At 45.3% G+C, this 15,212-nt stretch overlaps 1 protein-coding gene across 1 annotated transcript in view; it reads right to left on the bottom strand.

Moving 5' to 3' along the window:
• The window catches only part of etfdh (electron transfer flavoprotein dehydrogenase), a 74,878-nt gene that overhangs the window by 46,107 nt on the left and 13,559 nt on the right, over positions 1-15,212 (bottom strand). The window contains exons 3-5 of the mRNA XM_070871779.1: positions 6,047-6,276; positions 4,074-4,155; positions 3,722-3,840 (exon numbers count right to left, since the gene is read on the bottom strand). Coding sequence (XP_070727880.1) covers positions 3,722-3,840; positions 4,074-4,155; positions 6,047-6,276 — 431 coding nt within the window. The remainder of the gene's footprint in view (positions 1-3,721; positions 3,841-4,073; positions 4,156-6,046; positions 6,277-15,212) is intronic.

The following is a 15,212-nucleotide window of genomic DNA, read 5'->3' as shown; positions in this document are numbered from 1 at the left end:
GCCATGAAACCATACTTCGCAAACTTTTGACTGTAGAGACCCAAACCTTGAGTAAGGCCATAGCGATAGCCCAGGCATTCATTGCCACCAGTAACAATATGAAGCAAATCTCTCAGCACACAAGTGCTGCTACAAGTACGGTGAACAAAGTGATGTTTTCGAATCGTAACGTATAGGGCAAGTCACATACCTGCAGCTACACGTCCTCAAATGTCTCAGAGTCCACCATCAAGAGTGATGAATGCATTAACACTAACGCTAGAACTGGGATGACATCAGAGCGCTATTGCCCGTTAACGACACCTCGCATGCCCAGGTCTTAAACAAATTTCCTTCGCTGTTCGAACCAGGCATCGGGAAATTCCAAGGAGCAAAAATGCAGATCCACCTAATTCCAGGGTACGGCCCATCCATCACAAGGCAAGAGCAGTGCCGTACATGATGAGAAAAAGAATAGAGGTCAAGCTAGACCAGCTGCAAAGAAAGGGCATCATTTCCCCGATCGAGTGCAACGAGTGGGCCAGTCCTATCGTCCCAGTCCTCAAGGGAGACGGCACTGTCAGAATCTGTGGCGATTACAAAGTAACTATCAATCGTTTCTCCCTGCAGGACCAATACCCAGTACCAAAGGCCGACGACCTCTTTGCAACGATGGAGGTAGGAAAGACGTTTACAAAGCTGGATCTGACTTCAGCCTACATGGACGCAGGAACTGGAGGAATCATCGCAGGTCCTCACCTGCATCAACACGCACAAAGGTCTTTTTGTTTACAACAGATGCCCGTTTGGAATCCGATCGGTGGCAGCAATATTCTAGCGAAACATGGAAAGCTCACTGAAGTCGTTCCTGCACACCATGGTCTTCCAGGACGACATCTTGGTCACAGGTCGGAACACAGTCGAGCATCTGCAGAACCTCAACCGCGTGGGGCTCAGGATAAAACACTCGAAGTGCGTTTTCCTGGCGCCTGAAGCGGAGTTCTTGGGAAGGAGGATTGTGGCGGACGGCATCAGGCCCACCAATGCGAAGACGGAGGCAATCGAGAATGCACCGAGACCACAGAACGTGATGGAGCTGTGGTCGTTTCTCGGACTTCTGAGCTACTTTGGTAACTTCTTACCAGGTCTCAGCACACTGTTAGAACCACTGCATGTCTTACTACGAAAAGGGGGCGAATGGGTTTGGGGCAAAAGCCAAGAAAATGCCTTTGTAAAAGTGAGAAAATTGTTATGCTCAAACAAATTGCTTGTGTTGTATGATCCATGTAAGCGTTTGGGACTATCATGCGATGCGTCATCATATGGCGTCGGGTGCGTATTGCAACAAGCTAATGATTTCCGGAAACTGCAACCGGTTGCTTATGTATCCAGAAGTCTGTCTAAGGCTGAGCGAGCCGACAGCATGATTGAGAAAGATGCGTTAGCGTGTGTCTATGGGGTAAAGAAAATGCATCAATACCCGTTTGGAATAAAATTCGAATTAGAAACTGACCATAAGCCAATTATATCCCTGTTCTCCGAGAGCAAAGGGATAAATACCAACGCATTGGCCCGCATCCAGAGATGGGCGCTCACGTTGTCCGCATACAACTACGCCATCCGCCACAGAAAACTGTGCCGATGCTCTCAGTAGGCTGCCCACCACGGGGGTGTAAATGGCGCAGCCCGGAGATCTAGCCATGATTATGGAAGCATTTGAGAGTGAGCAATCACCAGTCACTGCCCGGCAGATCAAAACCTGGACAAGCCAGGACCCCGTATTATCTCTAGTCAAAAGCTGTGTGCTTCACGGGAGCTGGTCCAGTGTCCCAGTGGAAATGCAGGAAGAGATAAAGCCGTTCCAGCGGTGCAAAGATGAAATGTCTATAGAGACACACTGCCTTCTGTGGGGCAATCGAGTAGTGGTCCTCAAGAAGGGCAGAGACACCTTCATCAATGACCTCCACAGTACCCACCCAGGCATCGTAATGATGAAAGCGATAGCCAGATCCCACGTGTGGTGGCCTGGTATCGTTGCGGACTTAAGAGTCCTGCGTTCACAGATGTAATACGTGCTTGCAGTTAAGCAACGTACCTAGGGAGGCGTCGCTAAGTTTATGGTCTTGGCCCTCCAAACCGTGGTCTAGGGTACACGTCGACTATGCAGGCCCATTCTTGGGTAAAATATTGCTTGTGGTTGTAGAGGCATACTCCAAGTGGATTGAATGTGAGATAATGTCGGCTAGCACGTCCGCTGCCACTACTGAAAGCCTGCGGGCCATGTTTGCCACACACAGCCTACCCGATGTCCTGGTGAGCGACAACAGGCCATGTTTTACCAGTGCTGAGTTCAAAGAATTCATGACCCGTAACGTGATCAAACATGTCACATCTGCCCCGTTTAAACCAGTGTCCAATGGACAAGCAGAGGGAGCAGTGCAAACCATCAAGCAAGGCTTGAAGAGGGTAACTGAAGGCTCACTGCAGACTCGCCTATCCCGAATCCTGCCTAGCTGCCGCACGAGACCCCACTCGCTCACTGGAATCCCACCTGCTGAATTGCTCATGGAGAGCACTTAAGACATGGCTCTCGTTAGTTCACCCGGATCTACATGAACAGGTAGAGAGCAGGTGGCTTCAACAAAGTGCATACCATGATAGCGCAAATGTGTCATGCGAGATTGAAATCAATGATCCTGTATTTGTATTAAATTATGGACAAGGTCCCAAGTGGCTTCCCAGCACTGTCGTGGCCAAAGAGGGGAGCAGAGTGTTTTGGGTCAAACTTTCAAATGGACTCATTCACCGGAAACACTTGGACCAAATCAAACTCAGATTCACGGACTATCCTGATGACCACGGAGCAGAACCCATCATCCACAGCATCCCAGCAGGGCCCAGCAAGGCCAGCTACACAGCAGCCCAGTGAGGGCCCAACAAAATGATTCAACAACATCAGCTTTCACACCGAGACGATCAACCAGGGCAAGGGCCCCAGTTTGACTCACATTGTAAATAGTTATACTACTGACTTTTGTGGGGGGGAAAAAGTGTTGTTATATATGTAAAGTTGTATTTACTCTGTACAGCCACCAGAGGGCTCATCCCCTGGAGTCCCAAGGGATCCCATAATCCCTTGGGAGCACAGGTATTTAAGGAGGCTTCACAGGTTGGAGAGGCACTCTGGAGAACTGCAATAAAAGACTACGGTCACATTTTACTTTGAGCTTACACAGTGTTCAGTCTGACTCTTTCTCCATACACAACAGAGAGGGAAAAGGAAAGGGAAAAGAAAAGACTGAAGCATTTATATAGCATCTTTCGCAACCACAGCATGTCCCAAAGGAGCGTCACAGCCAATGAAGTATAATGAGGAGGATGGAGTGGTCAAGGCTGCAGACAGGTTGAGAAGGACGAAGAGTGATTGTTTGTAACGGGATGTAATTTGTGACTTTGATGAGAGCCGTTTTAGTGCTGTGGCAGGGGCGGAAACTTGATTGGAGGAATTCAAACATGGAGTTCCGGGAAAGATTTGGGAGACGACAACTTGTTGAAGGACTCGAGAGGAAAGGGAGGTTGGAGATGGGGCGGTACAGTAGTTCGCAAAGACGGAGGGGTCAAGAGTTGTTTTTCTGAGAGGGGTGTTGACAGCAGATTTGAAGCGGGACAATACCTGAGGAGAGTGAACAGTTAACAATATCAGCTAACATGGGAGCCAGATTTAGACCTAATCACTATTCACCTCAGAAGCTGCATATCCTGGATACAATTCCACACCAAGTTCTTCTGCCTGTTCACCCAACCATCTTACCAAGTGACCCAAACGGACAATATAATTTCCATGATTGTTCATAGGAAGACCTGCACAGAAGCCAGAAGGGGGAGACAAAGCAGAATTTTATGAGAAAAGTTGAATTTAGATGCATACATTGAAGGTAGTGAAGCCTGCAGCATCATTTTGTGGTGTTACAGGATATCTGACTGAGGAATACTTTTTGCAATTACCAGTACATGCAACAGGAAATAAAAGTTCCCTATTACAGCTCCACAAATTGACATACACAAGAATTCCTAATAAAATATGTTCACTATACCTGGTAACAATGGAATGGGAATTCTGTACTTCTCGGTTAAAATACCAAATACATCTTCCTTTACTGGAGTGTGCAGTGGAGCCTGTTACATACATACATGTACACACAAATCATTACATCACATAAAAATTATAAAGAAGCTCTGAATCAATTCTAGAAATAAATTCCTTAATAACTTGATTATAATAGAGATTCTAAGGTAATTCTGAGCCAATTAACAATCCCTGGATCAACTTCGGTTATGAGACATTTTGGATCCGAATGTCAAAATAAGTGCAGATCCACTTAGTAACACACCGTACTTGATTTAACTTAATGGGGACTGCTGTCAAGTAATGAAAATGTTATAGCTGCCTAACTGAAAGTTTAGGGGGGGGGGGATATGTAGAAAATTGTATTTTTTCAAAATTAATTTAATTCCCAGATCTGACTAACCAATTGTTTAAAAAAAAAATCAGCAAGATACAGAAAGTTGATTTTGTTTTCAATCCCTCAACATTGCCATCCCCCATTTGTTATCTAGGCTCTACGCAGCTAGGAATTCTGCTTTTGGAATTGCACCACAGGATTCCACCACTGCAAATTGTTTTAGGTAAGCATACCAGCAATTTTGTTACAAAGGCATTAAGCTCAGCTATATTCATAGTATAGAACTCCAACATTAGATAGATACCCATCGCATATCCTTGCACTGCTAAATAGTCAACAAAAAAAACTACTGATCACCTTATTGTATTTATATTGTAATATTAATGTATAGTTAGCAAAATTGAAATAAAAACTGTTGCACATCAATTGATCAGGGACATTTTCTCCAACCCTTCCTAAATGTTTAATTTAAAGAATCAGAAGGTAGTTTATCAAAAATGAGATAGCTCCAGTATGTTCCTCCAAGGGTAGGTAAGAAATAGTAATAAATAAAAGGATATACATTTATATAGCGTATTGCATGACCTCAGGACACCCCGAAGTGTTTTGCAGCCAATTACATTTTTTTAAAGCGATGTCACTATTGTAATGCAAGAAAATGTGGTACCCAATTTGCATACAACAAGGTCCCTCAAACAGCAATAAAATAGTGTCTAGTTAATCTGTTTCAGCGATGTTGGCTGAAAGATAAATATTGGCCAGGGCACCATGCAGAACTAAGTTGCTCTTCCTCAAAATAGTGCCATGAGATCTTTTAACCCACTTGATAGGAAACAGTATCATATTACTGGACTAGTAATCCACAGGCCTGGATTAATAACCCAGAGACAAGAGTTCAAATTCTACCACGGCAGCTGGGGCATTTAAATTCAGATAATTAAATAAATCTGGAATAAAGGCTAGAATCAGTAATGGTAATGGTGACCATTAAACTACCAGATTGTAGTCAAAACCCATATGGTTCACTAATGTCCTTTAGGGAAAGAAATCTGCCATCCTTACCTGGTCTGGCCTATAGGTGACTCTAGGCCCACAGCAATTTGCTTGACTTGTAACAGCCCTCGGAAATGGCCTAGCAAATCACTCAAGGACAATTAGGGATGGGCAATAAATATTGGCCTCGCCAGCAATGCCCATATCCCGTGAATGAATATAGAAAAAGAGGCCTCGGTTTAACGCCTCAGTACTGCACTGGAGTGTCAGCCAGGACCTTGTAACTGTCCTGCTTCTGAGATTTTAGCACAAAGTTCCAAGACTGAGTAGTCATCAGAAGTTTAAGATTAGAGGACAGTACCGTAATCAGAAATCTGTTACTTTATCCCTTGTCACAGTCATAGTTTGCCTGTGCCAAAAATGCTGTCACTGCTGCCAAAGGGGAATTGATCCTCCTGCCCACCACCAAAGTATGTTATAAAGCAACCTTTGATCTTTTACATACATTAGGTAGAATTGCATTGCTACATTAACTCCAAATTGTACTTTTTCAGTAAGCTGTTTTTGGAGGAAAACAATAACTCATGTTCAACATAAAACTACTTCCTCACCCCTCTGTCTTTCCAATCTGGGAACAACTCCTCCAGAGCTTTTGGATCCAGGCAGGCCCCCGAAAGGATATGTCCACCAATCTGTGCAGCTTTCTCCACCAAACACACTCGTAGTTCCTTGTCATGTTTATCAGCCAACTGTTTAAGATGGATTGCGGCAGACAGACCAGCAGGTCCTCCACCCACTATCACCACATCAGCTTCATCTGCAAACCGCTCCATGTTGACCCCTTGAAATAGGATGCAATACTAGAATAAGAAATGTGAATCCATCATATGAACTGCTTCGAAGGTTCAGGCAGATTTGATATTATTAATCATGAGGAAACAGATAACTTAAGGATTTTCAACACACAACTATCAGTTATATATAGATAACAATAGACACTAGGGATGTTTGAGATATAAATGATATAAATGCAAGTTTCTTTTTTATATATAAAAAAGCACAGCTATTAAAATATCAGTGCACCAATTTTTTTCAGTACAATTATAGCAATATGAAACATAGCAGAATACTTCAAATTGTAAGAAATTAAACAGTAATGTGATACTGCACTATTTGAAGAACACAATTCATATAAATGCATCATAATGCACATTGTAACACAAAGTCCAGCAACTTACAGCTTTCGCCAATGAATTTGGGGTATGTCTCAGATGCATGTATTTTGTTCAGTTAATTCTGGAGAATGAATTATGTCCATTGTGGTGGACTGGGGACTTGGTACAGACCCACTCCTTCAACATTAGACTTCTGTGCATAACACTCACTTCCAAAATAAGGTATTTCTTGCATTATCTTTTTTCTGTTGGAACCAGTTTTTCTTGGTGAACCATCTCCAATGGCAATTTTCAGTACCTTTAAAAATTGTATAAAAAACTTCCACAACACTAGATTTAAGTGCAGTGTGAACCTGTAATGACTTTATATCAACCAAACTACTGAAAGCTCTTCTTAGGCAGTCCCTCGGAGTCGAGGATGACTTGCTTCCACACTAAAATGAGTTCTCAGGTGCCTGATAAGTCCAATGCAGGACCTATCGTCTCGGTCACAGGTGGGGCAGACGGTGGTTGAAGGGACTGGTTGGTGGGATGCTTGGGTTGTTGTGTGCTCCTTCCGTTGTTTGCACTTGGCTTGCTCCCGGCAAGCAGACTCTAGGTGTTTGGAGCCTTCCCAGATGCTTTTCCTCCACTTTGAGCGGTCTTAGGCCAGGGATTCCCAGGTGTCGGTGGGGATGTTGCACTTTTTCCAAGGAGGCCTTGAGGGTGTCCTTGAAGCATTTCCTCTGCCCACCTGGGGCTCGCTTGCCGTGTCGGAGCTCCGAGTAGAGCGCTTGTTTTGGGAGTTTCGTATCGGGCATGCGGACAATTTGTCCCGTCCATCGGAGCGCGGTCAATGCTTCGATGCTGGGGATGTTGGCCTGAGCGAGAACACTGATGTTGGTACGCCTATCCTGCCAATGGATTTATTATCTGAATGGCGGCAGATTAGGAGATTAGCAGATTAACGAGACCTGGGTGTCATGGTTCATCAGTCATTGAAAGTTGGCATACAGGTACAGCAGGCGGTGATGAAAGCAAATGATATGTTGGCCTTCATAGCTAGGGGATTTGAGTATAGGAGCAGGGAGGTCTTACTGCAGTTGTACAGGGCCTTGGTGAGGCCTCACCTGGAATAGTGTGTTCAATTTTGGTCTACTAATCTGAGGAAGGACGTTCTTGCTATTGAAGGAGTGCAGCGAAGGTTCACCAGACTGATTGCCGGGATGGCTGGACTGACATATGAGGAGAGACCTGGATCTACTGGGCCTTTATACATGGGAGTTTAGATGGATGAGAGGGGATCTCATAGAAACATAAGATTCTGACGGGACTGGACAGGTTAGATGCGGGTAGAATGTTCCCGATGTTGGGGAAGTTCAGAACCAGGGGACACAGTCGTAGGATAAAGGGTAGGCGATTTAGGACTGAGATGAGGAGAAACTTCTTCACTCAGAGTTGTTAACCTGTGGAATTCCCTGCCGCAGAGAGTTGTTGATGCCAGTTCATTGGATATATTCAAGAGGGAGTTAGATATGGCCCTTACGGCTAAGGGGATCAAGGGGTATGGAGAGAAAGCAAGAAAGGGGTACTGAGGGAATGATCAGCCATGATCTTATTGGATGGTGGTGCAGGCTCAAAGGGCCGAATGGCCTGCTCCTGCACCTATTTTCTATGTTTCTATATAAAACATTGGTGGGAGTTGTCTATAGGCCTCCAAACAGTAGCGGTAGTGCAGGGGATGGCATCAAACAGGAAATGACACCAGTTATTGAAAGCAAACATGCAGGTGCAGCAAGCAGTTAGGAAGATAAATGGTATGTTGGCCTTCATTGCAAGAGGATTTGAGTACAGGAGCAAGGATGTCTTACTACAGTTATACAGGGCTTTGTGAGACCACACCTGGAGTATTGTGTGCAGTTTTGGTCTCCTTACCAAAGAAAGGATATACTTGTCATCGAGGGAGTGCAGCAAACGTTCACCAGACTGATTCCTGGGATGGCAGGACTGTCGTATGAGGAGAGATTGGGTCGACTAGGCCTGTATTCACTAAAGTTTAGAAGAATCATTGAAACAAATAAAATTCTGACTGGGTTGGATAGACTGGATGCGGGGAGGATGTTTCTTTTGGCTGGGAAGTCGAAAACAAGGGGTCACAGTCTCCGGATACGGGGTTTGAAATTTAGGACCGAGATGAGGAGAAATTCTTTCACTGAGGGTGGTGAACTTGTGGAATTCTCTACTACAGAAGACTGTGGAGGCCAAGTCACCAAATATATTTAAGAGGGAGATAGATAGATTTCTAGAAACAAAAGGCATCAAAGGGTATGGGGAAAAAGCGGGAAGATGGTGTTAAGATAGAGGTTCAGCCATGATCATATTGAATGGCGGTGTAGGCTCAAAGGGCCAAATTGCCTATTACTGCTCATATTTTCTATATGCCTGCTGTACGTAGTCCATGTCTCTAAAGCATATAGGAGTGCAGGAATCACTACTGCTCTGTACCAGGTTTGAGGTACTGGTCTTCAAACACTCTTCCTCAGGCGACCGAAGGCTGTACTGACACACTGAAGACGGTGTTGGACTTAGTCATCGATGTCTACCCTCGTTAACAGTAGGCTCCCGAGGTATGGAAAATGGTTCATGTTGTCAAAGGCCTCATCGTGGATTTTGATGATCGAGAGGTAGTACTGTGGCGGGGGCTGGTTGGTAGTGGATCTCTGTCTTACAGATGTTTAGTGGAGGGCCTGTGCTCTTGTATGCTTTGGTAAAGATGTTGACGATGGTTTGGAGTTCGGCCTCAGTGTGCGCAAACTCAAGCATCGCCTGCATACTGTAATTCAATAACAGAGGATGGGACGACCTTGGATCTGGACTGGAGGTGACGGAGGTTGAACAGTTTCCCCATTTGTTCTGTAGATTAGCTCCACTTCAGTGAGGAGCTTACTGAGGGCAAGATGGAGCATTGCAGCAAGAAAGATAGAGAAGAAGAGCCTTGCTTGACCCCGGTCCATACGCGAATTGGATCTGTGGTGGATCAGGATCACTGCTTGCATGTCATCGTGAAGCAGGCGGAGGATGGTGACAAACTTTTGAGGGCAGCCGTTTTTGAGAGGGACACTCCATAATCCCTCATGGTTGACAGTGTCAAAGGCCTTTGTGAGGTCAAAGAAAGCCATGTAGAGGTTAGTGCTGTTCTCAGCATTTCTCTTGAATTTGACACACAGTGAAGGTCATGTCCATTGTGCCCCTTAGTGGGCAGCATTCGCATTGCAACTCTGGGAGGAGCTTTTCAGCCACAGGGAGAAGGCGATTGAGGAGGATTATTGCGATGACTTTCCCTGTGGCAGATAGCAGGGAAACTCCTCTGTAATTACCGCAATCGGACATCCCCTTTCTTGAAAATGGGCACGATTACAGCATCTCTCCTCCTTCCAAAGAAGAGAAATGAGTTCATGTATTCGCGCCAATAGTGCTTCTCCACTATGTTTTAGTGCTTCGGCGGGAATTCCATCTGCTCCCGAGGCCTTGTTCTTTAGTTGTCGGACGGCCATTCAACCTCATGCCGGGCTGGAGTTGTACTGAGGTGGTGGGGGCGGGTGACGTGCTGCGGGATGGACTCGAGGACACTCACGTCGAAGACAGAGTCTCTGCTAAAGGTGATCTTCCAAGTGCTCTTTCCTGTGGGCATTGACTGCCTCTGTGTCCTTGATGAGTACCTCTCTGTTCTTGGCCCACAGTGAATAGGACCTTGAGTGCTTGGGCCGTAGATGGTCTTGACTGCGCTAAAGAATCCACGCACGTGGTGTTGTCGGCTAGTTGCTGGATCCCCTACACTTTCTCCACCTACCTTCTATTCTTTAGGTCATGAGTTTTTTGTTGGACCTCGGCCTTCAGACGTCTGTAGAGCTGCTTTCTTGCTCTCAAGTTGTGTTGCTGTTTCCAGTTCAAGAATGCCTTGCGCTTGTGGCTTATTAGCTCCTGGATCTCCTGGTCATTCTCATCGAACCAGTCTTGGTGTCTTCACAGGTGCTAATTATGGAGGCCTTGAGAACAGACCAGGCGCTGTCGACACTCTGCGTATCTGGATCACTGGGAGTCGTCAGGTTGGTTGTGAGGTGCTGGCTCAATAGAGCTTGCTTATCAGGGTCTTGGATGCTTTGATTTTCCTGTGGCATAGTTTCGGTTTCCGCTGCTGTTTTGGAGTTACATTGATGGGAGATGACAGAGCGGATTAGGCGATGGTCCGTCCAGCAGTCGTCAGCTTCTGTCATTAGCGGGTGATGCGCACGTCGCATGTCCTTGTGGTCCCTTGCTCGAATTATGACATAGTCTAGCAGTGCTTGGAGCGGGGTGTTGCCATGAAGCATTGTACTTGTCTTTCTGACGGAACAAGGTGTTAGTTATGACAAGGCCATGTTCTAAGCATTGCAGGAGGAGGGTACCGTTGGAGTTGGTTTTCCCTACCCCCTCTCTACCGATCACACATCCCCAGAGGTCTGTATCCTTTCCAACTCTGGTGTTAAAGTCACTAAGGAGGATCAGCTTGTCGCCCTTGGGACTTGGAACAGGGATTGTTCAAGGCTGGAGTAGAATTCCTCTTTGGTCTCGTCTGTAGTTTCCAGTGTTGGGGCGTATGCACTGATGACCATCGTGCACTCATTCTGGGCTAGGGTGAGCCGAAGAGTCATGAGGCATTCGTTTATCCCGCAAGCGGAGTCTCTGAGACAGCCATCCAGCTGATTTTTTATGCCGAAGCCTACCCCATGGAGGCGGTGTTCTTCTTCTGGTTTACCTTTCCAGAAGAAGATGTAACCACCACCTTATTCCTTGAGCTGGCCTTCCCCTGCCCACGGAGTCTCGCTTAGGATGGCGATGTCTACATCAAAATGTCTGAGTTCCCGAGCAACGATAGCAGTTCGGCATTCTGGTCTGTGGCTATTGGGGCTGTCCATGAGGGTCCTGACGTTCCAGGTCCCGAACTTTATTTTAAAGGGTGGAAGATGCTAGAGAGTAAAAGAAAGCCTATTCTATTCTCTGCCTGATGTGCAAGGTCTCGACATCCTTAGGGTTATTTATTTTGGTGGTGGCTGGTGTACAACGGCTGCCCCACGCACAGGCATCTTCCACCCTTCAGGATGTTGTTCAGGATCTGGAATATTAGGTCCTTTATTGAAACACCTGTGAACTCATCCCTTTTTGGCGTGGAAGCAAGTCATCCTCATTTCGAGGGACCGCCTATGATGAAGAATTTATTTTGTACCTCATTAGAAAGGAGGCTCTCTTTGAAAAGGAGATAGGTTTCATCAATGCTATTTTGCCTAACCTTCCTTTAGAACATAATGAAAAATTTAGCAATATGAAAAATAACATTCATGGCTTCCTCTGACCTGGTGCTGAACAGGCACAGCTGAACTGAGGGAGTCACTAGCACAGGGACCAACATGGCCCAACATTTGGGCACCCAATCGGACAAGTCTCATTTAAAAAGATTACATCTATTGCAGACATATGCCCTGCTCTGCCACATGGAAATTCTCAGTCTATAGAAAAAGGGTAGAAACCTACATAACGGGTTTCTCCACCCTGAACTTTGTGCTCAGAGCACAGGCGTTCCTGGGGGCAAAGCATAGGAAAATCAAACTCATCATCTATTTCAATCCCCAGAAAAGAAAAGAAATTGCACAATTACCGGGATGTTTTTTTCCCCCACCGTGTTTGCTTCTCCTAGTTTGTGCATCTCCATCATATTTACCCAGACAACTCCAATTTTGCCACTAAAACTTTTGAAATGGTCTCCTTTTTCCCTCAACTGGATCGTCCCATCACCTGTATTTGACAGTGGGCTTTAACATGCCTGACCTATTTTCCGTACTTCCGCTCTCGCTCCCCTAATATCCCTTCCCCTCGTCACCATCTTACACCCCCCTGCCCCGCAACTAGGCTTCACATTAGCAGATTATTTTCTGCTAAATACAACATGATCTCATCACCAAGCACATTTCCCCTCCCCCTAGACTATTCCTTTTGGTATATGCTTGCTCATTTGTCCACCATCCTAACTTCTGGATGCTGTTCCCCAGATAAATACCATTGCAACTGTAGCAGGTGCAGTAACTGTTCAATTACTTCTTCACACATTAATATCCAGGATCTAAATTGATGCGAGACAGCAAGTTAATTTACATGCACGTTCTTTAATATAGTCTATTTACTGCTCATGGTGTGATCTCCTCGATATTAGGGAAATCAAACGCAGTGGTTTTTTTTGGATGCTTTGCTGACTGTCTCTGTTCTAGCCACAAACGTGAACTGGACCCAAGTAGTTTACCACTTCAACTCCTCCTCCAATTTCCACTCTGACCTCGGTCTTTGGCCTCTTACATGGTTTCAGCTAAGATCATAAAATTCAGGAAAATATTTCATCTTTCTCTTGGAAACTATGGAGCTTTCTGGTCTGAACTTGGATTTTAGCAACATCAGACCTCAGCTATGACTTCCACTCAGAAGCGGAAATGTTTGGGTCCATCAGCAAGGGAGGAGAAGGAATGTGGCAAACTCACCTTGCAAATGCAGACCATTCACCATAACACAATTCTGGCAGGTGAAAACATCTGTGCTTTTGCCTGTTTTTCCCCTTTTCAGGTGTTAGAGCACAGCAAATGCACTGTTGCCATATAATTTCCCTGTCATTTTTAACAATTATCACCACTTTTGGGTCTTCCTACTGTCTCACTAAGATAATCTACCAGTTTTTAACCACATTCTAGCTTTTTAGACATTAAATCCATTATTTTTTTCCTATCTCTCCTCTTGTTTGTTCAATTAATGGGCTCACTAACCTTCCAATTTCTAGTCCTGACAACATGCTAATCAATCTTTTCTCTTTATAGATGTTGACATGCTGTTTTCCTTATTTCAGATTCTAACATTTGGAAATTCTTCCCATTTTTATTTGAACTCTTAAACATAGAAACATAGAAAATACGTGCAGGAGTAGGTCATTCGGCCCTTCGAGCCTGCACCACTATTCAATACGATCATGGCTGATCATTCACCTCAGTACCCCTTTCCCGCTTTCTTGCCATACCCCTTGATCCCTTTAGCCGTAAGGGCCACATCTAACTCCCTCTTGAATATATCGAATGAACTGGCATCAACGGCTCTCTGCGGCAGGGAGTTCCACAGGTTAACAACTCTGAGTGAAGAAGTTTCTCCTCATCTCGGTCCTAAATGGCCTATCCCTTATCCTAAGACTATGTCCCCTGGTTCTGGACTTCCCCAACATCGGGAACATTCTTCCCGCATCTAACCGGTCCCATCCCGTCAAAACTCGTGTGTATAAAGGCCCAGTTGATCCAGTCTCTCCTCATACGTCCGTCCAGCCATCCCTGGAATCAGTCTGGTGAACCTTCGCTGCACTCCCTCAATAGCAAGAACATCCTTCCTCAAATTAGGAGACCAAAACTGAACACAATATTCCAGGTGAGGCCTCACCAAGGCCCTGTACAATTGCAGTATGACCTCCCTGCTCCTATACTCAAATCCCCTAGCTATGAAGGCCAACATGCCATTTGCCTTCTTCACCGCCTGCTGTACCTGCATGCCAACTTTCAATGACTGATGAACCATGACACCCAGGTCTCGTTGCACCTCCCCTTTCCTTAATCTGCCGTCATTTAGATAATATTCTGCCTTTGTGTTTTTGCCACCAAAGTGGATAACCTCACATTTATCCACATTATACTGCATCTGCCATGCATTTGCCCACTCACCTAAACTGTCCAAATCACCCTGCAGCCTCTTAGCATCCTTCCCTCAGCTCACACCGCCACCCGGTTTAGTGTCATCTGCAAACTTGGAGATATTACACTCAATTCCTTCATCCAAATCATTAATGTATATTGTGAAGAACTGGGGTCCCAGCACTGAGCCCGGCGGTACTCTACTACTCACTGCCTCCCATTCCGAAAAGGACCCGTTTATCCCGACTCTCTGCTTCCTGCCTGCCAACCAATTCTCTATCCACGCCAGTACATTACCCCCAATACCATGTGCTTTGATCTTGTACACCAATCTCTTATGTGGGACCTTGTCAAAGGCCTTTTGAAAGTCCAAATACACCACATCCACTGGTTCTCCCTTGTCCACTCTACTCGTTACATCCTTAAAAAATTCTAGAAGATTGGTCAAACATGATTTCCCCTTCATAAATCCATGCTGACTTGGACTGATCCGGTCACCACTTTCCAAATGCGTTGCTATTTCATCTTTAATAGGTTCCAACATTTTCCCCACTACTGATGTCAAGCTAACCGTCTATAATTACCCGTTTTCTCTCTCCCTCCTTTTTTAAAAAGTGGTGTTACATTAGCTACCCTCCAGTCCATAGGATCTGATCCAGAGTCAATAGACTGTTGGAAAATGATCACCAATGCATCCATTATTTCTAGAGCCACCTCAAGTACTCTGGGATGCAGACAATCAGGCCCTGGGGATTTATTGGCCTTCAATCCCATCAATTTCCCTAATACAATTTCCCGCCTAATAAGGATATCCTTCAGTTCCTCCTTCTCACTAGACCCTCGGTCCCCTAGTACATCCGGAAGGTCATTTGTGTCTT

Source organism: Pristiophorus japonicus, chromosome 2, assembly GCF_044704955.1.
Source record: "Pristiophorus japonicus isolate sPriJap1 chromosome 2, sPriJap1.hap1, whole genome shotgun sequence".
In the NCBI taxonomy this organism is placed as follows: Eukaryota; Metazoa; Chordata; class Chondrichthyes; family Pristiophoridae; genus Pristiophorus; species Pristiophorus japonicus.
Note: the sequence above shows the minus strand (reverse complement) of the source record. Positions and strands in the feature narration are given on the sequence as shown.